The 27,816-nt window shown below is 43.9% G+C and overlaps 1 protein-coding gene across 2 annotated transcripts in view; it reads right to left on the bottom strand.

The window, feature by feature from the left end:
* LOC118211895 (metabotropic glutamate receptor 4-like) overlaps positions 1–27,816 on the bottom strand; it is a 234,557-nt gene that overhangs the window by 22,907 nt on the left and 183,834 nt on the right. The window contains exons 9-11 of one of the 2 annotated variants that reach the window (XM_035389458.1): positions 24,855–25,790; positions 10,360–10,606; positions 5,011–7,455 (exon numbers count right to left, since the gene is read on the bottom strand). In XM_035389458.1, coding sequence (XP_035245349.1) covers positions 7,406–7,455; positions 10,360–10,606; positions 24,855–25,790 — 1,233 coding nt within the window. In that variant the 3' untranslated portion in view covers positions 5,011–7,405. Of the gene's footprint in view, positions 1–5,010; positions 7,456–10,359; positions 10,607–24,854; positions 25,791–27,816 lie in introns of those variants that run through there. The other variant, XM_035389459.1, reaches the window with a different exon arrangement.

Genomic DNA, 27,816 nt, shown 5'->3' with positions numbered 1-27,816 from the left:
TACCCCTCTCCCCCCCCCCCCCCCCCCCCACACACCCGCCCCCCGCCCCATCGCCCCATCGCCCCCATCTCAGTTCTCCTTTGTGAGGGGAAAAAGAATGCAAGCTGGACAGGGGTTCGGTTCAAACGCGGTGCCGCTGTAAATTAAACACTGTTATCTGACGGTGGCAAGCCCCCCGGGAGAGGAAACTCGCGCGTTCGCGTCTGTCTGAGAAATTTTCATCGGGAGGTCGGGAGGGTAATTTGAGGTTGCAGATACAGCGAAGGGGGTGTTTCTGTAAGGATCATGGACCGTTATGGCACACAGCAGCTCTGTAATGGTGCCTTTTAAAATTTTTTTTACTGCAATTCCAGTTGATTTCAGTGTGCATTCTGGGTGTGCTGCTTGAAAGTTAATAGTCCGATTTCTGTGGTTTTTAAAAAAATATATATGATTTCGGTTTTAGCGCGTGATTATGGACGGCAAGTGCAATTCTACGACAGAAAGACAGCGTAACACATTATGCAGTATGTGTGGCATAACATCTGAAGTCATGACTTTAGGTCTATGGGTGATCTGAAATGTTCTGTCTTCTGTCATCGTAAGCAGTAGTCATTATTTTTTTAGTTTTGTAGTTTTGAATACATACTTTGTGTGAAGGGTAACCATAAGATATGAAAGTAAGAAGGAGAACAGACACTATCCAAGAAGGGGTGAGGAGGAGGCACTTCGGTATGTCGGCAGTTATTGGGGTAACCACACCCTAAATGTATAGGACTCCCTTTTCAGCCAATCAAAATGCAGATCGAAAGGTGAGTGAGTATGGTTCTCTTTTTCGGAAGCGCGGTACCCAAAGCCGATTTGAAACGGCCTCGCGGTTCGTGGTTTCCTTGCCCGGGCACACGGGAGAGCAGGTTTCGGGGGGGGTTACTGCGTTTAGTCATAGAAATGTAATTATCCGAGCGTGTGCCACAAAGGGGGGATGAATAAACGGGAGGCAGACCTCAGGCTGAGCAAAATAAAAGAGTGATTATATCGACTCGCTTCTGCTGGGGGCTGCAATTCAGACCTATCAGGTCGAATATTTAATGATACCGTTTTTTCCGCGCTCGCCGCGGAATGAAATTAAGGAAGATTGGACACAAACATCGCTCAGATAAACAAAGCACGAAACGCGGGAAAGCAGACTAATGACTGTAATTTTCAGCAGGATTTTGAGTGATAAATTGAATTACGGCAGTGGCGAGACCGTCGGCACGCGCTTGCGGTGAAAGTCCGCATTCTCACGCTGCGAAGACCTCTTGGTTTTGCAACCGTAAAATAAAAGGTCTCCGCTTTTTTCTTGCCAATGACAAACGGTAATGTAAGGCCCCTAGATTGTGGTTTAGTATAGCCCCAAAGTCTTATGCACTGCTAACCGATATAAGCCAAATAACATGTTAGAATAAACTATAGAATTTGTAGGCTTAGCTGAGATGAACAGCACTCTATACTGCCGATTAACACAATTAACTGCCTATTTCACAAGCCAAACACCTATCTTGACCCCAAAAGTGAAGGAGGCCAAATAATCTGGTCAAATAAATGACCTTGGAGGCTTCCTCCAGGCCCAATCAAGGTAAAGTTTACCCTTGATAGGTGATGACAGTTTGATTACAATTATCAGTCGGCCAAGAATTCCCTTTGGAGAACACAGAGCCGTTATTTTATTAAGGTGAGGCAGAAACAATAGCTACATCAACTCCTATTTTTTTTAAGGTTGGAAATCTGACTCTTCAAAATAAAATAGTGTTTACATCAGTCCATCAACCGTATGTCCAGTTACAGCATAACAATAACAGTATGAGTCTGTCGATAAGGCTTTTGATATTTAAAGTATGTCACGTTCAGACTTCGCAACCTTTTTAGTGTCTTTCATAGCACAGTGTAATGTAATTTCAGTGTACCATTTAGAAGGTTGCACCCACCTGGCCAAATCATTGTTTTTGCACACAACACACATCTGAAAGTGCATTTCAGATCAACAGTCATCAGAACGGTTACACAACTATGAAGGCACGAGCACAATGGGGATTATGTAAATACATTAAGCACTCCGCTTCGAGCATGCAAAGAACCCCTTGCTCACACAAACACTGCTGTCAGGAGGTTGATATTTTGTACTAGCAGTAGCACAAGCACATCTGCACCTCGTTTGGAATTTTTATCCCTGGTTTTCCGAGCCCTTTTCCTGGACGGGTGGGAAAGCAGACCTGGGTCAAATACGTATTTGTTTTGGATTCATATACTTGTCTATTGCTCTATTGATCTTGCCTGGTATAATTGAGATTGCCGATATGAACAGAAGGCGGGGTTTACACTTTTTGAGAGTATTTCATTGGTTCTTAATACACCAGACAAGATCAGTAAAGCGTAGAAAAAAGTATTTGAATCCAAAACAAGTACGTATTTGACCCAGGTCTGGTGGAAGGGGTAGTGGATCAGTCATTTTAGAATATGGATTCACGTGAGCACCTTCACCGGCTTGTACACTGGAGTCAGGCCTCCAGGGGCTGTGTGTATGTGCTATATGTACGTTACCAGATAATCCTTCAAAAATTTATAAATATTTTTACTTTCGGACGATATAAAAACTGGTATTTATGGTTATAATTGTGAATAAACACTACAATATCAATATATTAATATGTACAGCCTCCCAAAACACAACATCGCAGTACAAGCTGCTTTGGTGTTGTCTGTGTATTTTATTGCTTTAGACCACAAACTCCCAAACACCCCTATACCTGCCACTGTAAAACTGACAGGTCATCAGAAATATAACAAAAATACAAAAATATCTTGCAATCACAAAAAAAAAAAACTGTCAGGGCCAAATGAGAACACACACTAAACTGAAATTTTATTTTAAAGACCCATAAAGTGACTTCTCTCCTTCATTTTCTAGAATTACTTGCTTGCATTGCTTGCATTTATATAATTTTTCTTAAAAAAAAATGGTAGAGAGAACCTCCGCATACAGGAGTATAACTTTCCCATGAGCACAGAGTTGCTGTCCGATAATGCTGACTAAAGGATATTCTTATGCTAGCTATTCTCATTTTCCCCAAGTAATATAATCCAGGTGCCCTTGTTCTGAATTTAATGGCAAATAAAGGAAAACGTGCACTGAATTCAAGCCAATGTCTAATAACTGAAAGATCACATCATACCATAGTAAGATATCAGAAGCCACTTGAATTTGATAATGGTCCCACATATGATTTCATATTGAGCTGGCAAATGACACACCTTCACATTGTAGTAGGACTGCGTGCTGTGTGTGTGCGTGTGTGTCTGTGTGTGTGCGTGTGTGTGCATGCTGTGTGTGAGTGTGTATGTCTGTGTGTGCCTGTGTATGCGTGTGTGTGTGTGCGTGTGTGTGCATGTGTATGTGTGCGTGCGTGCATGTCTGTGTGAGCCTGTGTATGCGTGTGTGTGTGTGCGCGCGTGCTGTGTGTGTGCGTGCCGTTGTGTGTGCGTGTGCGTGCGTGTGTGCGTTACACTAGGCTTATTGTGACTAACGCCGGGCACCCACCGCACGCGTCGCGTATGCGTCGCGTAAACAGCAGGGCGAAGCAGCACGGCGCGACGCGTAGGGTGTCTCCACTGGTTCCGTTTGTGTCGCGCAAAGGCTTGCGTAAAAGCTATATATTCCTAGTAGCTCTCGCAGTCTGCAGTGGGCTTTTACATCGTGCATTTCACGTTTGTTCACGACTGTTGATTATGGGTTAAGTGAATACTTTGGTGAGAGACCTTTTTCAGTTTGTTAATTTGGTAATATTTCGTTAACTCGTAAATAGCCTACGTGAGAAAGTAAACGCTTTCAAGAAGTACCATAACTTAAATCGCAACGTAGCCTGCATAACAATCAATCTCAAACTGTATTAATTTATTTGCTTGGTTAACAAGCGTGCCAATTTCATGAAGAATATGTAATGATCATAATAATAATAAATAATCCATAATCAACCATTGGGAATTCCCGTGTTGTCTTGCCATTCACGTCAAAACATTTATAGGATCAGATTTAGTAAAATCAGCTAATCATGAAAAAGTCAGTAACAGTTTTAATCTTGAAGGGATATGAACACCACAACGCCATGAACACCGGAAGCTTTGAAGTACAAGTGCAATAAAGGCTTGCTTACAACTTCATTTATAAAATAGGTGCATTTTCATCGGCAAGACCACTAAATAATCTGATTTTTTTAAAGCTCTGTGGATTATCTGATTTTTATTAACAAGCCCTTTTTGAAAGCACGGCGAACGAAGACATCGGAGAAGTCAAATAGGCTGAGCAATGGTTGGTTAAAAACTATCTTCCAATACTCGAGCTAACAAACCGCTGTTCGGTGCATTCCCTTCTACGTCACTCAATAGCCTACGTCTTTCTGTGGTGTATTTTCAAATTTACCCCACCCCCTCCGCAAAATAAGACAGCGAAACTAAGTTTGCCTTTCCCCCAGGTTCCAGTTATTTATTTATTTTTACAAAACGAAAAGGCTTGTATTTTTTTTAGCTGCTTAAAAATATCTGGGAGGTAACTAGGGACACACCCCCAGTAATATAAGAATGAAATATAAATCAGAGCATGTATACCTAGCATTTTAGAGCATATTTCTGTGTATAAACAGGCCAACGTGACGCGCGACAAGCCGAAAAAATAGAACAGAAGCGAAAAACTACGCTTCAGTTCGCTTGTGTCGCGCGAGCTTCGCAGCCGGTACGCGACGCGTTCGCATCTGGTGGAGACGACGTCGCCCGCTGCCGTTGTAATAACAGTACTTCAACTACGCTTCAGTTACGCGCGTAATACGCGCGTAGTGCGCTCGCGGCCGATACGCGTGCGGTGGGTGCCCGGCTTAACATGTTGCGCAGTTCTTTTAGGTAAATCTCATCATATAATACCAACAGACCATATAACGTACTGGGAAACAATCCAATGCTTGCCTACTGAGGACCCGGTTTATGAACAATTGACGCAGGTGGGTATTGCAAAACATTTTTTTATTAGAAATATCTTGTATAAAAATGAACATGCTTCACGCTCTATTCCATGATTTATAGATTTATAGGTCATAATTATCCAGGCACTGTATTTTTTCCATTTTTCTTTTCCTTTTTTAATGTTTCAGTACATAAAGCAGACATCAATCCATTTTAATAAAGTACATGAACTTGCCATTGAATTTGGTGTGCACTCACATATGCTAGTGTGCAACACTGACCACATTGGGAGTGATAAAACATAGGGAAAATTAAAAGCAGTAAATTATTGTACACACAATCACAAGCAATCTCACAATATTTCTTAAGAGATGGAGAAATTAAAAAAATAAAAATAAACAACACTGGATTTCCCTGCTTGCAGTTTAGTCAAAGCAAAGAGCGGACAGTTCTAAACATTAAAATCAAAGCAGTTTGTTCGTCACATTTACATGTTAAAACTCCTCTCCAGTCGCACTTCCTTGAGTACGATATGAAACCATTGGTCCTAATACTCCCTGACGTTCTCCCGGTTTTTTTTTTTTTGTCTCGGAGCGTGGAATTTTGCGAAGGCGATCGCTCGGACAGAGCATTGCGACTTTTGCACGAGAAGCCGACTGACGGGAGGAAACGGAGGAGACGTCGTATGAATGATGCGAGCGGTACAGCGCTCGTGCAATGCTGCAGAACACTTCCGCGTTACTCGCGCGTAGGAGGCGTTTCTTATGCGTGCCTGTGACACCAACAGAGCGAGAGATGCGTTCATCCTGCCGCTTTTAAAAAAATGATTATTATTATTGGCAGGGACAATTATTTTATGAGTGCAGGTTTTACCCCTCCAGCTCTGGCATTTCCCTTTTCTTATTGACTTAATTGCTTTGAGATTAACTGCCCTGTTATGTATCTGCACCTCTCATTAACTTCCTGTGTGAATTTAGCAACAAAAAAAAATAAAAATAAGAATTATATATAAATGCATTTATGTAATACTATGCAAAACTATTATTATTATTATTATTATCATTATTATTATTATTATTATTATTATTCCACGTCCTTACAGATGAATATTGTGACAGCATAGGGGAGTGGTTTCTAAAGCCCTGACCTGTTCTGAGATTGTTGTGTCAGGGGGGCAGTGTTAGCTCATAGCGCAGGGTGGCAGTCATCTCTATTTAAAAAAACAAAACAAAACAAAACAAAAAAAATAAAAAAATGAGTTCAAACTGACCCTGACCAGTCTGGGATTGGCTTGGACCCTAGTAGCAACAACATTTGTAAAGCCTCTACCATAGTCTTCATTCCGTAGACTTAGACCACACAGTACAGACATGTATTTTTTTTTAGACAGGCATGCTAACGTCAGTAAACAATGACCATAGAGACAGTCACATTGCATCATCCCCATTGTTATATATATATTTTTCCACTAAACAAGGAAGCAAAAACATAAATAATCCCTTTTATTGTTATCTTAAGTGTGTGGTAGAAGCTTGCTGAAATTGACATCGGCATTACTGTAGGAACAAAACCGTTATGTATTTTGTCTGAGTAATTGATAGCCCCACCTTTATTTCAATACAAAAGGTAAAAACTACAGTGAAACTAACCTGAATGGTTGCTGCATATTTATGTATGAGATCGTATCAACTCTGAATTTGACGTCAAGTGCGTCCAGCCTGGTCACAATTTAATAACTATAGACCCGAACGCCAAAACAACCGAAAAGAAGAACAGGGTGGATCTCTTCTCTTCTTCAGCCCTTCTGTACCGTCGCAAAGAATATAAAGCAGCTCTATTAATGGTTCACACCATTTGGAAAAAAGCACAACACTGCGTACAATAAAACTGCCTCTTTTTTTAAATTTCTTCGTTTTTTTTTTTTAGTGTGGTTTTTTTTTTTTTTTTTAAACTTCCTGTTTCCGCACGTTGCCCTCAGAGAGAGCAGAAGTTCCTGCGGACTCCGGCGGAGGACGTGTCGGACAGGAAAACACGCAGTGACGCAGAACTCCAGAGAGAGAGATCAAGTCCTCCTCCCCGGGCCCCAAGAGATCGCCCGGTGCTGCCGGTTGCCATGGAAACAAGGCCGCCAGTCCAACTGCCGCCGAGGCGAGGTCGACGTTTTACCGCCACTGCACAAAAAAAGGGCCCTTCCCTGTAGCACTGCGAGGCACACCGTGGCCACGCGGAGTCCCCTCAAAGTCGCCTCACAGTTTTTAAATTGTATTTCAGTTTATTTTTTTTTTCCTCTCTCTCTCTTCTTCTTCTCTCTCTCTCTCTTAAGTGTATTTCTTCCCTTCACCCCATTCCTAGTGCTTTCCACATCTCCGGGCCCTTCAGCAGAAACACTGTCCTAACACCTGGTTTAACATGCACGTTTGGACGCGGCTCACCTCCTCTAAATGGCATGGTTACTGTAGCTGATGTACGTTTGCTTGGCTGGCATACCTTTGGAAAAGAGACGGAGGGTGAAAGAGAAAGAGAGAAAGAGAAAGGGCGATAAAGAAGGAGTTTTGGTCCACTCAGATGAAAAGAGTCTTGAATAAGAAAAAAGAGTCATTCATCACACGTACGCACTGATTTTAAACATCTTTGTGAAGAAAAGGTACAGCTTTGCCAGTGATAATATGGTCCCATGATGCATTAGGGGGTCTAACATATTTTGCACACATTTTAGCAATGGCGCTAATGTGGCAAAGGAGCACATGTAGCAAAGAAGCTCATGTATCAATGGAGATCATGTAGCTCATGTAGCAATGTTGCTCATGTATCAATGGAGATCATGTAGCAGTGGAGCTCATGTAGCAATGGAGATTATGTAGCAGTGAAGCGCATGTAGCAATAGAGCTCATGTAGCAATGTTGCTCATGTATCAATGGAGATCATGTAGCAGTGAAGCGCATGTAGCAATAGAGCTCATGTAGCAATGGAGCTCATGTAGCAATGTAGCTTGTGTAGCAAAGTAGCTCGTGTAGCAATGCAGCTTGTGTAGCAAAGTAGCTCGTGTAGCAATGGCGCTCGTGTAGGAATGGAGCTCATGTAGCAACAGAGCTCATGTAGCAATGGCGCTCATGTAGCAATGGAGATCATGTAGCAATGGCGCTCATGTAGCAATGAAGCTCATGTAGCAATAAAGCTCGTGCAGCAAAGTAGCTCGTGTAGCAATGGCGCTCATGTAGGAATGTAGCTCGTGTAGCAAAGGACATCATGTAGCAGTGGAGCTCATGTAGCAATGTGGTGAGGTAACACAAATGCACATTCCTAGCAAAAGGATAAAGGGGTGAACTCCCCCACCAGGAAGAGAATGTGTATACGTTCTGCAGGAGACAGGAGCTTGCAGAAGATAGAGCCTGCTGCCATGGCAGCAGTTGTTTTCCTTTTTAAAATTTATGTGGGATTGATATTTTTACACAAGTTCAGCTCAGAGGTGGTTTACAGCAACAGAGGGAGATTCATTACCCGCTCAACGTGTGTGCTGCACTGTTTTAATAAATCCCTTTTTATGGACAGCAGCTTCTGTTTACAAACCGCTCTCGGTTATCTGTGGCCCGGGTTACACAGTCAGAGAAATGAGGTCTTGTGGCCCTTTCACAAGTTTTTGTCTTTTTTTCTCCTCTTTCTGTTGGGTTTTAAACCCCCAAGTGCCAAAGGACTCTTTGGATTTTCTGTTTTCAGTCCATCAATAAACTAACTCTTCCTATTCCAATAATGGAAGAGACTCAGCAGCCTAAAACTTGGCTTTGGCGAAAGAAAACTTCCTGAGTCCATTTCGTTCCCTGCCTTGTCCTGGATTTCGCTTTATTTTCATCCAAATTGGCCACACACTTATTTTCTAGGTCTTATTGCTTTTTTAGCCTTGACTGCATTGCTGCACAAATCTTAAGGTCACAACAGCCACTCATACAACAGGGTGTATGAAGAACATGAATTATGCACATACATCACAGCATGAGTCCAATTTACATTTTCACATGCCATGGGCAGTGAGCAGATGGACTAGACTGTATATACTGTAACGGTATTTCTTTCTTTCTGTCTTTCTTTCTGTCTTTCTTTCTCCCACTTCCTGTTGTCATACAAATCATTAGAGCACAACCCTCCAACGGGACACAGGAAGGAGACCCAGCGCTAGCAGGGACATGATTTATAAGCCGTGCATAAGCTTGGGTTCTCTATTAGCTGCATGGTCCCTGCTGGTGTCTTAGAGCCATCTGAGGTAAAAATTCAGCTGGAGGAGGGGGGGGGGTCTGGATAATCAGTGACAGTTCTGTGCTTCCACTGGACAAGAAGGGCAGGACAGGTAATTCCACCACAGGCACAGGTGACCTATCAGTGAATTCATCAAGGTAAGTCCTTTGGAGAAGACATGGACGCGCCGCTACGGTCTCCCACAAAAGAATGTTACCATCGCTGGCCTCCTACGAGCGCAGGAGGTGATCATTAGCCAGAGGCAATCCAGCCAGAGGCGATCCACAAAGTCACGCAGAGTGCATTCTGGGATAGAGGAGGACTCTGCCCTAGCGGTGTCCGTGGCATCTCATCACGGGGTAAAGTTAAAACTACACTTCTCACGGAAAGTCACCGCACTGTGCATCAGCTACGCAAGGGAGAGGCGACCTTTGACCTCAGTATTCTGACCCTGGTGTGATGAGAACCTCTGAATGGCCCTCTCCTGTGGAGCGATGGCTCTACGCGCTGAAGAGAGCTCACACAAGAGAGTCCAGTATCACAGCAACTGCAATACGTGAGAAAAAACACAGTACGTCTAACCGAGGAAAACATTGGCAGGAAATGTTCATTAACTGAGCTGACCCTGACGTTACCACATTTGCATATGCATGAGCGGCACAGGATGGTTGATTGCCGTGTGCGCTCGTTTGTGATAATTCTGTGGTTATTTCTTCACTGGTCTCCAGTCATGAGTTTCCCATACCGTTGAGAACTCTGTGTAGGTAACCTTAGGCAGTATGTTATAAAACACATGATCTAAGCATTCTCTGCTCATTCTCAATAACAGCTGACACAGTGCTTGGCAGCCAGTCAAAATGTCAGATTGGCCTTGTAAATGATATTATGCAGGCAGAGCCACTTAACACCTGATTTCAGGCCAGACATCTTAGACATATATCCTGATTTTCTTTCATGAACCACAACCCATGTTTGCCATAGCGTATTTAGCCATGTTTTTGCATAGCGGATGAGCTTGATGTTTGCTTTCTAGTGGCGACGGAACGCACGTGACATTTCTGTGGAAGTGCTCTTGCAGAGCACGGGGCCTCCCGTGACCCCCGACCCCCTGACCCCTGACCCCCGACCCCTGACCCCCGCGCGGCGCAGCGGCGGCGGACTCACCGTGCGTCTCCAGGCTGTCGCACAGCTCGGTCTGGGCCTCGCCGTTGGGACGCATGCCGCTCTTGGGGTTGAGCTTGTTGGACATGGTGGCGGCGGTGACCACGGCCTTCAGGCTGCGGGCGCGCTTGGCCACGTTCTGCTCCGGGCGGAACAGGATCACGTACACCTTGGGCATGTAGAGCATGCCCAGCGACACCGAGGCGCTCAGGCTCACCGAGATGGTCAGCGTGGCCGTCTGGATGTACATCTGCGGAGAGACACACAGCGTCGCCGGGGTTACACCCACTCTGCAGATCGCATCTTACGAGCAGACAAAAGGAAACGGTGAGGGAATTTTATTCAGAAAAAGTCCAATGTCTGATTTATTTAAGTTTCACCAGAAACAATGTTTGCTCTGATGACAGTGGCATATTGTTTAAAAGAAGATACTGTGGTTTTTGTTAATACTTAAGTACAGATTTGTATCTAGCCTATTATAATTAATTTCAATTTTTTACATGTAAGAAAAATAACACTCTTATTCAGAGTCACAGACACAGTTTACATTTTTCATACAATCCATTCACACAGCTGGATAGCCATACCGAAGAGAAACATCATGCCCGAGAAGCCATCTGCAACTACAGTAAACCTGGCAATACTGTGAAATGCGCATGTTTACTTGTTATTGTCAACACCTGTTATAGTTATCCGGTATTGTGTTTGTTGTCCTGTAGAGCAGGGGTGTCCAATCTTATCCGAAAAGGGCCGGTGTGGGTTCAGGGTTTTGTTTCAGCCCGGGACCAAGACACCTGATCAACTAATTAGCTGATGATGGTCTTCAATCAAGACAATGGTGAGTAGAATCAGGTGTCTTAGTGCTGGGCTAAAACAAAAACCTGCACCCGCACCGGCCCTGCAACAGAACGACCGCGCAGCAAAGCTAAAATGGCATTTCTCTGTTTTGGAGAGTTATCTTTAAAAGGAGCTGATGCCTTAACGTTCTCACAGGAGCACGGGTCCCCGCCCCCGGAGGCCGTGAGAACAGGGAGGTACGATGCCTGCTCCTCGTTACTTTTTAAGAGCAACAGAGCGTGCCTCGTAACACGCTGCAATCAATTAACCTCATCTTTCCCCTTTTCCCTCCGGTTCCCTGCTCTCCATCCCTCTGCCCGAGCCGGGAGCCAGCCGCTGTGGCCTCCCTCTCTTTCGCTGTTAATTTTCTGCAGAGCTGAGCTTAATATCGCTGCTTCGTCAACCTTAAAACAGGTTTAACCCGCGTCAGTTCAGCAGCACACTCTCCTCGCAGTGAGTTTGTGTTCTGTGTCCCCCTGTTTCAGTACCTTCCGCCCGCCCCCCCCCCCCCCCCCCACCCCGCTGCAATGAAAAGCCACTCGTAATCTGGGGGAAAAACGGTGAGTGGAAGGTAACATTTGGAGCCCATTAATGAGGACAGAGTTAGTCTGTAAGTACCCTTTCACTCAGCTCCTGTGTTTCCAAAGCAAAGATAGCATGCAGCTATGCAGCTTAAGGCAGTGTAGAGGCAGTGTTAAAGCAGGGTTGAGAGGGTGTGAACCGCAGTGACATCGCTACCCTGATTACTGCTGACATTGGTGACACTGAAGACACTAAAATTGCATCAACACACACAACTTGTCACACAATTAAAGATTTGCAACATAAGAATGCTGAAAATTCCCCATAATAATAAACTGAAAAAAACAAACAAAACAGCTGCAAAACAAAAGTGAAGACACACTGTAGCACAATGTGTGAGAATTATTAAATACAGTCATCCAGGGAGAGAAGGCAGAGTCCGTACCGACGCGATTCGGGCTGCGAGCCGGCACCCGTCCACCTCCTCCAGAGCCTGCCCGGCGGAATCCCACGGCTTCGGTCTCTGAAGTGACTACAGACCCGCTCTGAGATAAGCCCCCGATCGCGTCGACAAATCTAAACGACGGCCACCGGCGGACAACCACACTACCGGGCTTCGCGGTCGATGGGCTTTGACAATCAAAAGGAACCGCTTTGTTCAAAATGATAAAGTTCTGTGGAGATTCATAACGGACCCCTTGATGTGTTGTGATTAATTTTATCACAGCAAATGAGATTTGATCTACAGCTTATTTTAACTTGAACTGGTTGGTTAAAAATGAAAACCTAATTTAATGCAACAATTATTTATCAGGGGAGAACATTATGACAGTTTTTTTTTTTTTTAATTTAAAATCCTACTAAAGTTAACATTCAATGCTGCAAAAACTGACAACTGCAGTACAAGTACATTCTAGAAGTAGTGAATCACAAAAACATTGGTCCCTGCACCAATGTTTTTGTGTCGAGAAAAAAGTAAAAAAAAATCCTAATTATATTTGGTGCATGCTTAGCTAAAAAACACACATGCATACATGCATGCACACACAAACACACACACACACACACACACACATACACACACACACAAGCACGCACACACAAACACACACACAGACACCTCCATCTTTATATTTTATTGAGACCAGCCATACCGTATCATTTACTGACTTGCTACCAGCAACCACAGCCAAGGCCGAGCTGAAACACCTCCCTGTGTTGATATCGGTAACCTGTTTAAAGCTCAAATCAAGCCCTATTCTAAAATGTAATTATTTATGAATTTATTTCTGCGTGTGCCAGACCTCCCCTTAAGGCCTAGTTAAGGCCTAGAATAGCAGGATTACAGTAATGAACAGCGCGGTCATACGGACTAACGAACATACGTTTTCGCTGTGTTTGGTCATACAAGTCGAAGCTTCACAGACCTTCAGTGCACAAAATAAAACCTAAAACCCAGCTACTGAGGGTTCACTGGCTTTGTAGAGCAGCCAAGCAGGAGAGTACAGGTGTACAGTACGTACAGGTGAGCCTGGGGGTCCGTGGCACACCTTGGCTCACACCTCGGCAGGCTTGGTTAAACTTTTTGGCAGCAGCGAAGAGAGCGAATACAGTGAAGCTGCTATTACTCCCCCCCCCCCCATATACCACAGGCCCAGAGGTCTGGAGGGGCAAACAAAGTATGAACGTGGTGGTTTTATTATTTTGTGTGTGAAGAGGATTACACATCGCTACACGGGGCGGGCTGTCAGGCTTTTAGCATCTGCTTCCTCCTGGAGACGAGCACTCTCCTTTCCCCCGCAACACCCCCCCCCATCCCTCCTCTGCCCCCCACCCCCCCGCACTCCCCTCAAAAAAGGGGCGTAATGGTAGCGTGTCAGATGCGGGGGCTGCCCTAAATGAGGGCTTCCTGTGACCCCCCCCCATCTCATCACACACCCGAACCCGCCTCCCCTTGATCCCAGACACCCTAATTACATGCATGTCGCCGTGCCGACCGGCGCATTACGCAGAGCTGATGAGTCACACGGGGTGGGGGGGGGAACACAACACACCTCGCTTCCAGTCCTGTCACCTTTTATTTATCTATTTCTAGTAAAAGCAAATAAAAAATAAAAAACATAACTGCATTAGTTAATGAAACAATGGCTTGAATTACATCAACATTTATGCTCAGCTTTTTCTGACAAATATAAGCAGGTGTTTTTCTTAATTTTTCTTAATTTTCTTTTTCCAAAAACAGTTCCAATGTCATCCAGTTTAGATCAAATCAAATGAATTCACCGACAACGTATGTCAGAAGAAAGAAAGCAAGAACATAGTTTTTTCGGAGTAAACTTGAGGACATCGATGGAATCGGACCCGTCTCTCGAGCGAATGTCTACGAGGGAGCTGTGGTCTGTAATATCTTCCGTATTTCACTTTATTTATTTTTTTTGTTCATTTTTGTTTTGTTTTTGTTTATGGGCTGTGAGCAGACTGTACTCTTAAGTGCAGGTGATGAAAAACGTTCTCCCTGGCAGCGCGGTTGTGGACTGAGCATATCTGTCCTCATTACATCACATTTCTCACACTGCTTAGGCTTCACACACTCATCTGTTCTGCCGCACGATCAGACAATTATGGGGATTAAAACAACCGAATCAATGCGAAACTAGCGGGCCCATTTAAGAAAACACATCAATCTCGCTGTGTACCATTTAATTAGGATTTATGTGCTTTTGGCTTAGCGCTATCTTCAAAACAGACAGTGCTTCTGCAGTTCGGAAGAGACAGCTCCTGGGAAGGCACAATGATTCAATACAAAAAAAAAAATCCATACTTTGCTGAAAAAAAAGAACGACTTACATAAATATTACATCTACTGCCTGATAATCTTATTTGCGACTGTAGGCAGGTAAAGAGTGTGACCTCTAGAGCTCTGATTACAGGTGGTGCTCCTGCTTCGTGATTTATTTTATTTATTTATTTATTTATTTTTGTAGTTAATTAGCATCAGATTTTATTGTTACCTGATGTGCATGAAGGTAAAAGCAGTTCTTTAATTTCCACCGTAGCGGAAGCTAACAAAAGGTCAGCCGAGCTGAGCAGAGCAGTGCACTCATTCAAATAAAGCTTCTTTTTCCCCCCACTAAACAAATCAGAACACCCACTTAACTGAAATAAAAACTAAGGACGTAACTGAAACCTCAAATCAGGAGCCCACGGTCTGGCTTTGTGGTCTGAACATCCTGTACCGCAGATAAAAAAAAAAAAATAGTTATTTATTCCTTTATGTGGAGGTGGGTGGTCCTAGAAAAGCCACATGAGAATACAGTATAAGAAAAGTACTGATTTGATCCACAGATGAGGCACAACACTGAAAGCACCAGTGCTATGGACGTAACACAGCTCTCAATCTCGTTCCACCTTCCTTAATACCTCATCATCTCCTTTTGAATGAATGAACGGATGAATCGTTGCATTTATATAGCACTTTTTTTGAATGCTCAAAGTGCTATTTACAGTGATGAGGGGGAACTCACCTCACCCACCACCAATGTGTAGCACCCACCTGGGTGATGCACGGCAGCCATTTTGCACCAGAACGCTCACCACACATTAGCTCAGGTGGAGAGGGAGAGAACATTTTTTTAGCAAATTTGGGACAGCCAGGTTGGGAATTTAGCCAGGACAACGGGGGAACCCCCTACTCTTTACGACAAGAGTCACAGGGTCTTTAATGACAACAGTCATGACCTAACACCAAATCTCCAAGGCACAGTTTACACACACAGTCCAGTTCACCATCAGAACATACTACTACTTTTATGTATATACATTTGTTTATCTCATTAGTTTAGCATGACCATGGACGGCCTTGTTTCCTTGTACATACACACACAAATGAGCAAACTGAAGAAAATTGAGGGACTCTGCATGCAAATGGAAAGGTTCTAGCATAGCACTCTCTGCTGTGCATACAACTTGATGGAGCTGCTAGTTGTGCACTGCAATAGCCAACATAGCGAGCTATGTGAGGCTTGGCTATTAAACCCTGTAAATGACTACAATCCCTTTGACGGAACGAAAACAAACAGTGAGGAGTTACCATGGTAACATATACCATTGCTTCAAATAGTTTTCCAGTAAAATTTTGAGTGCTAGCTGACATTATTTCCAGGAGCCCGTAAGAATGCAGTGGAATAACTGTGCTACAAATGGGTCCAATCACAACCAAAATGCATGCTATGGTACGCTACTGAACATGGACAAAGTTGCATCGTTCAGCGTTTCCAACTCGGTGACTTGGCCACTAGATTTCAGAACCAACTTCATCTCATAAAGGATATCGGCGACAAATCTTTCCAACTTTTCTGGGTGCTGCGAGTCATTGCGACCATTGATATTTAACCTTTTCAAGAGCATCGTTTTCTGTATTGTTTTTTTTCTTCCCCCTCAAAATTCTAAGTCTAGGTGTTCTAGAACCACTGCTTTCAGTCACCAGCAGTGATTGTGACATCAGCACTAGAATGTTCGGTTAAGAACATTCTAATCGCGTAGTATTTGTGATCTCACGTCTGAGAGGGCTGATGCATTTGGCGATCGTCTGCAGTGGTGAACACCCTGGCATAGAGGGGCAAGTGCCTAAAGCTGGCCCCTGGCATAGAGGGGCAAGTGCCTAAAGCTGGCCCCTGGCATAGAGGGGCGTGTGCCTAAAGCTGGCCCCTGGCATAGAGGGGCGTGTGCCTAAAGCTGGCCACCGGCGATTTCCGCCGATAGCGCTTCCCCTTCTCCTCTCCTCGTTCATCGCGAGCCCTCAACGCTCTCGGCGTCCGTCTGAAACCCGTTTAAGTCTAAATCAGGCTCCGTCTCACGAGCGATGCGAACGCAATGAGGAACGGACGCGCGTTTGCAAATCGACGTTTCTGCTCAAATATGCAAATTAACGAATGACGCCGTCACCCGCAAAATGAAGCTCAGCAGCCACTTCGCCTGAGAAAGAGCCGCCAGCACTGGCTTCGGCGCTGTAAGACGGCCAATCAATTCTCACAGCAGGGGATGTGCTTACGCCACAGAGCAGCCCGCTCCACTCAGAACGTGGACATCTCATTTTGTGGAAAAGAAATTCAAGCTTAACTGCAACAGCATGTACACACATTTGTGGTTAGTACCTGAAAGCGCTGTTGTTGTTTTGTTGTTTTGACCTTAGTTTCTTAATTACCATTTAATGACTTTTTTTTTAGCAGTTATTTAGAATTTTTTATCTATCCTAAATGAGGTTAGTAAATGGGATCTTTATGTTTTACAGTTTAAAAAAAACACATTCATAAACTAGCATTGCATTTTACCCAAAAATATAAATAAGGATATGAACTGAACTAGGTCTCAAAAATAAAGGTTGAAACCGAACCGAATTTGAAGAATACCCACCTACACAGAGCATGCCCTAGCCCGCGACTCACCCCATTATACAGCACAGCTTTTAATGACATTCAGGTGTCTTCTAGCATTGGCAGCTGTCTCCTTTACGCTCCTTTATAATAATAGTTCTTTTTTCGTTTTTTTCCACCCCCCCCCCCCCCCCCAATGTCAATTCTTCTCTAGGAGAAGAAAAAGTAATTAACCAGCTTTAATAGAAGCGTAGGGGAAAAGTCACACACATCAAAAGCATCCTACAGACGTGAAATAAAGCAATGAAAGACTGAGGTATGCCAAAGTATTCTTAAGCTTCTTTTTGCTGTGTGACTGCTTGTAGATTACTTAATCTGTGTTTAAAAAAAAAATACTTTTTTTCAGTGTTTTACAATTCAGGTTTCTAATTAAGTAGGGTGGGAGACAGTAATTAATTAATAACTCACATCCAGTAAAGCCAACCCCCCCCCCCAAAAAAAAAATAAATAAAAAATTAACAAAAAGTGCACACATACATATCTGAGCTCAAAGCAGACGGAAAAGCTCCTGCTAGTTTAGTATTGGCCTGTCAGGATGATATACAGAATAGCTGATTTGGGAACACACAGATCGATTCTCACATTTTTTTTTCCTTTTCTCTTTCCCCCCGCCCCGCATGCTCTCTGCAGAAGGAGAGCTGCCCCGCCCCGCCCCGCCCCACCCCGCCCCGCCCCGCCCCGCCCCGCGTGCTCTCTGCAGAAGGCGAGCCGCCCTGTGCCGCAGCGCTGTTTTCACCAACTCCATCACCTTGGAACGGTTCCCCGGTCGGGAGGGGGGGGAAACGGGGGATTAGTGGAGAGCGCTACCCCCCTTTCCCTCCCCCTGTATCCACTTCGACCCAAACCTGCGGATCAAATGGGAGTCACATGACCAGATCACATGACCCCCCCCCCACCCCCCATCCCGACAGTCCCCCTCTAACTTCCCACAGGGAAGAGAACGCAGGCACAGGTGCTGCCACCCACATTCCACGCCGGGGCGACAGCAGAGGTCCTGCGTTCCACGTTTCCTCAGGTGCACTTTTCATAAGTGATAAAACGGAATATTATTTTTGCGACTTGAAAACTCTTCAGTTGCCCAAACGTTCCATCAATAATAAACAGCGGGACCCCAGTGGGGTCCCTGACTGAGCGTTCCATTATTTAGATGTATTGGGTTTTTCGGAACAGTGGCCCCCGTGTGCAGTTTAACAGCGCCCCTTCTCAAATGATTTTACAAACTCATTCCTGGCATTCGGCTCGAGTTAAAACTGTTAGGCAGCGTTTTTTTTTTGGTTTTTTTGCGGGACACTTGATGAATCTGGCCTTCGAAGTCTGAAAGTCACAAATTAGTCACAGTTTGAACTGAAGATTTTTTCAACTCTGTGGGCTCCATTCATTTTACTGATGACGTGGATGTGTGGGCAATTTTTTTAGTTTTAAATGCCAAAAACTGTGATGTCATTTACAAAGCAACTGTATGTTCAGTTCACACCACGGGATCAGCAACATCAATACTGTTTTATAAAATAAGTATTAGCATTGGAAACTAGCTAAAGAAAGAGGAAAACATAACTAGCTAGTAAGATTTTATTGCTAAATCAATTGCTGGTTATTTATTGATTTATTTTATTCATTCTGAACAGAGGATATAAACTAGGCCCTGCTTCTATCATAAGCTTCTCAGATACGCCTAACATGGTGGGTTAGTGATAGAATAAAAATGTGATTTTTGTAAACGGGAGAATTTATTATTTTTTCAATGCATTTGCATTGTGTGTTTTTTATCATTTTAAAACATTGGATCTACTGCTAAGGCAGGATCTGAATGGATATGAATATGCAATGAGCAAAGTTTCACATTTTTAATGGTTAATATACATATTTATACATGTTTAATGTATGCAGTATAGTATATGGAAACACCACAGCACACTGCGCTTGTTTAGGGAAATGCTGATGCGTCATCACACAGGAAACCGGAGGTGGTGTAAACATGGATAAAGCAATACATTCGTTAGAACTCTCTCCCTTAGGATTTCTCTGTCTTAACTCCTCCTTAAATTTCACAGATCTCTTTGCTGAGCAGGTTATTCTGAAGGAGAATCCCACTCCTCACACATTTGCATATTCAACATGATAAACAACAAAGTTCCTGAGACACCAAGTTAGTTCTAATGAATATTTTCAGCGATGTTATACTTCCTCTTTGAAGCACGGAGAGCTGGAGGTGTCTGGGGACGGTGCTGTCTTGACTGGTTTCAGGGAAAAAGTTCATTGTTTCCATTTTATATTTTAAGGTGGGACACACACTAAATGTGATTCACGGCAGCATTAAAAAACACACATGAAAGATTTCAAACAGAGTCAGTTTCTTTTAAACCCCCCACAGGTGTTCCCCTGATCTGCATTGCAGATCAGGCTGCTGTTGGCAAGGGTTGTTTGACACGAGAACACAAGTTCTGGCATGGATCCTCTTAATGGAAAATCAATTCAAACAAAGAATAGCAATGGTCCCTTCAAAAATACTGATTCCCTCAAATGCAGATCATTAAAACCCACTATATGGTGACTACAGATATAGATTTAATTCATTCATTCATTCATTTGTCCATATTTCACCTTCCTTTTCACCCATGTGCTGATTTATCTAAGCATCTATGTACACGCTCTTTGGTACAAGCTCTTTGTCTCTTTTCGACACAAGAACCCAAGTTCTGGCATGGATCCTCTTAATGGAAAATTAATTCAAACAAAGAATAGCAATGGTCCCTTCGGAAATACTGATTCCCTCAAATGCAGATCCTTTAAACCTACTGTATGGTGACTACAGATATAGATTTCATTCATTCATTCATTCATTCATTCTTTTGTCCACATTTCACCTTGCTTTTCGCCCATGTGCTGATTTATCTAAGCATCTATGTACACGCTCTTTGGTACAGTAGTTCAAATCAATATTGAATTACTAGCTCCTCTATGGCAGAGGTGCTGAACTAATTAATATGGTGATATCTTCATTCAGAACCCCAACTGACAAGCTGATGTACTTTCTCCTTGTGATTTACTTGGCCTTGCCATGTAATTAATTTTCATAGCGGATACCTTTAATTGACTAAATTTGCTTACATCACCCATCCATGCAGGTGCACGTTCTCAGAAACCATTCCGGTTAAGCACAAAAAGGAAAAAAAAAAAACTGTTCTTATTTTACCATCTTATTTATTTATTTATTTTCGAAAAATCAGAACAAACGGAATAGAATGCAGGTCAGGCGCATATTATGGTTGAGAAATTCCAAGTAGGTCCACTCCCAGCAGTACTGTGTGCGGGGCATAGATCAACTGAAGCTCAATATTAAACATCAGGGCAGTGCCCCACATTACATAAAACCACAGATCGGTATGTTCCACAGACAACAAGTACAACATGGGCGAGAGCGACGGTTCTGTCATTTATAACGCATAGAATACCTAATAGTACTGAAGAAGAACAAATAATAAAATCCTGCATGAATGCCTTCTTTTCTACTGGCACTAGACTTTGGAATAATTTCCCTGTGCTAACCGGGAAATGGCAGAATAGTATAATGAAAAGCATAGCTGTTTATACGGAAGGAACAGACTTGTTAAAAATGGCACAAGTGAAGGTTCACTAGTTGAAATATATATATATATATATATATATATATATATATATATATTGTGTTTGGGATCATTGTCTTGCTGCATAACCCAATCACGCTTATCTCCTGGACAGATGTCCAGGCATTCTCTGATAGAATTTTCTGGTATAGAGCAGAATTCATGGTTCCTTCAAAAATGGCAATTCATCCAGGTGCTAAGGCAGCAAAGCAAGTGTGTGTGTTTGTGTGTATGCATATGTCTATGTGTGAGAGTGTGTGCGTGTGTGTGTGAGTGTGTGTGTGTATGTGTGAGTGTGTGTGTGTATGTGTGTGTGTGTGAGTGTGTGTGCGTATGTTTATGTGTGAGTGTGTGTGTGTGAGAGTGTGTGTGCGTATGTGTATGTGTGAGTGTGTGTGTGTATGTGTGTGTGTGTGAGTGTGTGTGCGTATGTTTATGTGTGAGTGTGTGTGTGTGAGAGTGTGTGTGCGTATGTGTATGTGTGAGTGTGTGTGCGTATGTGTATGTGTGAGTGTGTGTGCGTATGTGTGTGTGTGCGTATGTGTGAGTGTGTGTGTATGTTTATGTGTGAGTGTGTGTGTGTGTATGTGTGTGTGTGCGTATGTGTATGTGTATGCGTGTGTGTGTGTGTGTGAGAGTGTGTGTGCGTATGTTTATGTGTGAGTGTGTGTGTGTGTGTGCGTATGTGTATGTGTGAGTGTGTGTGTGTGTGTGTGCGTATGTGTATGTGTGAGTGTGTGTGTGTGTGTGCGTATGTGTATGTGTGAGTGTGTGTGTGTGTGTGTTCGCATGTTACGTTCGCTGTTCAATCCAATCTCTCACTAAGCGCTGGCAGAGGAGGGTGGAGGCTGTGGATCGCGGGCTCGTCACAGTAGACCTGGCACATTGGTGTAACAGGGTGTCAGGAACGGGCGTGCAAACACATGCCAGCAGAGAAAGAAAAAGCCCCACACGTCAGCAAAGACAGCTTTAACACCGCACACAGGCGGTGTTTCTGATTATTTACTGATAGGATTTTTTTCTGTTACTCATATAGCACCTTCCACGCATTATGTCCAAATAACAGAACAGCAAAACAAAAGGGAAAATGAATAATGAATGAATAATGTAGTTATAGAAATTTAACAGTGCAATTAAACCCAAAATATTAGTGTACTTGAGATGAACTATGAGATTAAAATACAGGAACAAAAACAAATACAGGATATGACGAGAAGTTAAGAAGATAAATAATTTAATGCTTTTAAGGGCCTCAAAATACGATCAATTTATGCTGTTTAGATCTGGCAACAAGTGCTATAGATGAGGTTATTCCCGGAGAAGGCTCTTATCATCAAATCTGGCCCTCAAATCCAAATCCGGGCCTGGGTTTCTTTCCTCCCAGTTAATTAACTGAACAATTAGCGCTGCTGATTGGCCAGACTGTCTTCACACCTGACTCGTAGGTAAAGGGAGGGTGGAAAACCAGCAGTTCTCTGGCCCTCAAGGACCGTGCTTTGAAGAACCCTGATTTAAATGTCTCGTTGGTACAAAAAGACCTTTTTAATCGAGGACTGGAGATTCAGATTAGATGCAGGATGATTCAGCAGTTCTGGGACATACTCACGCTTTTAAATCGATTATCGAAATCTGATCTATACTATACTATCTATACTATATATACGATATAGATATATACTATACTATATATCTGTATCGATCCTGCATATTTACACTCAGTCTATTTAGTTATGACGACGAAGCCAAAAAATTAAGGTTTAAACATTTCAGCATCATGTCTTCATCATCGGTGAAATGGTGTTGAAGGCTGACACAGGGAGTCCTGTGTAACCAGCCCTCCAGCATCGCCACAGGTGCAGAAACAAATTAGAGGGGAAGTGCTCAGGAGAGGCTCGACTTCCAGGAAAGGCTATTATAATACTTAACCTCTGGCAGAAATCCAATAAAATAAATTATTTAAAATAATATTATGAATGAGGTCTATTGTAAAAGTAACAGGCAGTCAATACAATAAGGCCAGGATCTGAGTCACAAGTCTCTCTTTATTACTATGGTTAAAAGCCTTAGCAGCACCATTTTGTGTAGTTGCTTGCAAGTTAATGTCTGCCCATTTAAACATTCACAGGGAGCATTACAGTAGTCTGTCCTCGGTTATACTGATGCACGATTATCCTCTAAGCAAATAATAGAACTAAATAAAAGTACATTTAAAAGTATTTTAATAAAGTAATACATTAAACATTTAAAGTTAACACCCCAGCTCAGGGATCCAGTGAAGCTGTGTGAAGCATAGCAACGACAAGCAACATTTCCTCTGCAACATCAAATATTCCCATTAACAAAAGAAACAGATGTTGCACAAAATACAAACCGACACCCGGCTTTGATTTCAAAGCTAAAAGACCTGCTGTGACCACTAACCATTAATTTTCAATTAACCTGAAGCACTCCCCTTAAAAAATAAAGGCTAAGTGTATTATGAAACATTTCCTTTGATCGTTTAAAATTTGCTGAAGTAGATTGTCTTCTAATCCTGATTTGCTTGTAATGTGTCAGACTACCCTTAACCTCTACTCAAACATATCCTTTTTTGAGCACAAGCCCGACATGGTTTGTGTTCTAGAAACGTGTTTTTGAACTACAGGCATAATCCTGGTCTCTTCTGAAAAGTAACACTTGGGAGTTTGTTTCCCAAGAGTCACAATCACTTTAAGTGTTCCTGAAACAAAGTAAAAAAACGCTTAAACATAGTTTTTACCGTGATAAGGACACCGATTCACCATGATTCATGTTGTCCGTGGATTTCCAGAACGCATAGAAGGAAAGTCGTCATTTTGATCAAGCCTGTTTTTTTACAAAATAAAGAACTGTTGTCGCTATAACAACGGGATTGCAAAACGGTACGTAGAATTGTGCGTTTCGACACTTTCAAACGGCATTTAATGTGAGCAGATTTCACTGTAAAGAATCGCAACTAATGTGACCAAACCGAACCACTTCCAGCCATTGTTAATGTACCAGGTTACAGGGAAATCATTTTTGTTCCAGAGAGAAATACTAAATTTGTCGGTCTACAGTACATGCTAAAATGTCTGTTAGGGTTAAGCTACATTAGAACTCGGAACGGCTACAGTTCCGGCTAGTGAGTACCCGCATTTAAAAGCAAACAGAATATAATATAAGATATAAAGCCCCAGCTTTCTCACAGATGCCTCTTACCCCTTAAATGTTCTGGCAGTTTTTGTTGATTTATTCATAGATGTGCCACCACCCCCCCCCCCCCACCCCTCAGTGCAATTCTGTGCCCAGCTTGTCCCCCCTTCCCCCTTAAAATTTATCTGGACACTCCAATGTTCGGCACCCACATAATATTGAAAAAATTGAACTGAGTTAGTCAGTCAAACAGTATGAGCTGAGAATGCATATTTTTTGTTGCCTGAAGAGCGGAGTATTTTGAAATGACTGCTTCCCCTCTCCTCACTGACACTGCACTGCAAAAAAAGTCAAGAGTTTTAGCCTTACAATGGCACTTAAAATCTCACATATTTTTCTCCCAAGTCGAAAATTTCAGCTTGTTTTAAGACGCGTTTTGCTTGACAGGCGAAATTGCCTCATCACTCCATTGGGAAATTCTGAAATGAGTCAAACTGTCGCACCTCATTGGCAATCCTACTGTCCTACTTAGCAAAAGAAGGTAACAGAAAAAAATATATTTATTAAGCCTAAATACAAGATTAGGATACTTGTTAAGACTGACTTATTTTTTTTGGTTCTTTTTGCAGTGGGCGCGTGTGGTGTGTGGGGGACAGGCGCGTGTGGTGTGTGGGGGAGGGCGCGTGTGGCGTGTGGGGGACGGGCGCGTATGGTGTGTTGGGGACGGGCGCGTGTGGTGTGTGTGGGACGGGTGTGTATGGCGTGTGGGGGACGGGCGCGTGTGGTGTGTGGGGGACGGGCGCGTGTGGCGTGTGGGGGACGGGCGCGTGTGGTGTGTGGGGGACGGGCGCGTGTGGCGTGTGGGATGGGCGCGTGCGGCGTGTGCGGGACGGGCGTGTGCAGTGTGTGGGGGACGGGCGCGGCCTCTTACCTTCTCGGCGGACTGCGAGGTGCCGAAGAAGATGGGGATGAAGGCCAGCCAGACGATGCAGGTGGTGTACATGGTGAAGCCGATGGGCTTGGCCTCGTTGAAGGTCTCGGGCACGCCGCGCGTCTTGATGGCGTAGACGGTGCAGGTGACCATCAGCAGCATGCTGTAGCCCAGCAGGCTGATGAGCGACAGGTCCGAGATGTCGCACTTCAGCACGCCCTGCGCCAGCTCGGGGTTGGCGGTGCGCTGGTCCTCGTAGTCCACCAGCGCCTGCGGCGGGTCCAGCAGGAACCAGACGCACACGCCCAGCAGCTGCAGGGAGATCAGGCTGAAGGCGATGACCAGCTGGGAGGCGGGGCTGATGAAGCGGGGCGCGCTGATGGACACCTTGCCCTGCTCGAAGATGCGGTAGATGCGGTTGGTCTTGGTGAGCAGCGCGGCGTAGCTGATGCTCATGCCCAGGCCCAGGAAGACGCGCCGCAGGGCGCACACGCCCACGTCCGGCGTCAGGATCATCAGGAAGGTGGTGGCGTAGCACAGGAAGATGCCCGTCAGCAGCACGTAGCTCAGCTCCCGGCCCGTCGCCTTGACGATGGGCGTGTCGTTGTAGCGCACGAAGGTCACCACCACGAAGAAGGTGGCCAGGATGCCCAGGACGGCGATGAGGACGGGGATGACGGCCCAGGGCGAGCTCCACTCCAGCTTGACGATGGGCACGGGCAGGCAGCCCGTGTGGTCCAGGTTGGGCCGCAGGTCGTAGCGGCACAACTTGCAGGTGTACGGGCTCTCCAGGTACTGGTACCCGTCGCAGCGCTCGCAGTGCCAGCAGCAGGGCGTGCCCTTCACGATCTTCATCCGCTCGCCCGGGTTGCACGGCTGGCTGCAGATGGACTCGGGCACCTGCCGGACGCCGCCTGGCCACTGCATCGCCAGGACCTGAGGACGAGAGAGAGCACGGGCTCATGGGAAACGTAGTGCGATAATGTAACCACAGCAAAATGGTGTCCACCCTGGAAGGTATGTGGAGACATTTGCTTGGAGGTAATGTCACTTTTATAACAGTGAAAGCAGGCATGGTTCAAATAAAATTCAAATAATTCAAGCAGGTGTATTAAAAATAAAAAAAATTTGATGTGGGTGCATTTGAGTTTTCCCCACCATTCCTACTCAAAACATTTCTAGCCAGCTGGAAACTGATTATTTACTCCCCTCACCCTCTTCAATACACTGTAGCACACAGAAAGTGTATGACAATGTGCCTGTTGAAATGTTATACAATGGCAGCCCATGTGATTTCTGCTTTGTGGCTCTGTCAAGACGTGAAGTGCATAGGCAGATATTAAGGGAAGCTTTACCCACCCCCTACACTCCCCACTCCCACACCTTTTTTTGTGATCTCAATCTGTTACTCCCCCCCCCCCCCCCCCCCCGCCCGCCCCCCCCCCACCCGCCTCCGCCCAAACCTACCCTCATCCACCCCACCCCACCTGATCCGCCCAACCTCCCCCATGAATTTAGCAGATCACATTTAAGGAAACAAATTACTGTAGCTGCAGTAGACAGGCAAGGAGGCCCATTTGAAAGCCCCCGTATTCTGCACACAGATAAACCCCCCGCCCCCCACCCCCCACAGTAGTCAGCCACATCCTCGTACATAATAATGTTTTTGGAGCAGGGACCTTTTTATCCGACACCTCAGACATTCCGAACGATCGTTGGAATCAGGGCCTGTCTGAACGCTGTGTTGATGACTCTGTTCTGATGTACTGTACAAACACAGCGTGTAATTGCTTCGTGACAAATGGCGTCGCTATTATTGCTGATGCATTTTAAATTGCTCTCGTTTTTCGCACAAAGTGAGGCGAATCTCGAAAAGGGTGTCCTTTTCATTTTCGGTTTCATTTGGCGCTTTCTGCGTTTCTATGCGGGTATGGTGAAACCGGTAGGTTATGGGGACTAGTTCTCTTCCCGGTAGGTCTGTTTTACGCGAACATCATGCCTAATGGAAGAATGTTATCCTGCTGGCTCTTTGCATTCTGGTCTGAAGGAGACAAAGCAGAATCAATTCTAATTGATTACTGTTGTTATGATTCAAGTTCTTTTTTCTCCTTCTTCCCTTCCTAATTCAAAAAGTGCTGTTGTTATTATTGATATTGGGATATTCAATATTAGCCTTAGCTGAATGGAAATCATAAACCATTACTGCAACACACATATTTCTGTAATATTTATGCCATGCATTTTGTTGGTAAAAGTTAATACTCATTGTAAGCACGAGATAATTGGAATTGTATGGAATGTAATTTGACAGATCCAACTTAAAATGACATGGAGAAACATTAAAATGTCAGACTATTTTTTCTCTCATTACTTAAAACTAAAAATAATAATAATAATAATAATGATAATAATAATAATAAATGGTTTATGTTTTGAAATAAAAAAGAGTTGCAATTGCCTTGAAATCTCTGTTCTTATCCAAACACACTGTGATAATAATGTCAAATAAAAGAAACATGCGAACACACTGTACTAAAACAATCATGATTTTGAGTATTGACTGTTTAAACAATACAGTGGTGGCAAACCTTGGAATGTGGGACAGGAAACTGTTACAGTCCACTGTATTGTATCTCAAGTGCAGGGATTAAGAAAGTCAACAGAGGCTTTTGGGTACTGTGTACAAAAAGGCTTGAACTATGCATGTAGCGATTAAAGTGTAGGATATTACAATCAAAGTCAACATTTATGTTTTTTTAATATTCATTCTCGGGCTTGGGGAAAATATCAGCATAACTTCATTTTAGGTTCAACATATAGAACTGACAAGTGTGAGAACCTTGAAATATTGAATGCTTAGCTGGTGAAGTCAGATGGCTTAGTTGGTGAAATGTGTTTGAACACTGTCATCATAACAGCTGTCACACAAGATGGCATAACAGATGATGTCAGATGTCAAACA

The sequence above is a fragment of the Anguilla anguilla genome, chromosome 13 (genome assembly GCF_013347855.1).
Source record: "Anguilla anguilla isolate fAngAng1 chromosome 13, fAngAng1.pri, whole genome shotgun sequence".
Taxonomy (NCBI): Eukaryota; Metazoa; Chordata; class Actinopteri; order Anguilliformes; family Anguillidae; genus Anguilla; species Anguilla anguilla.
Note: the sequence above shows the minus strand (reverse complement) of the source record. Positions and strands in the feature narration are given on the sequence as shown.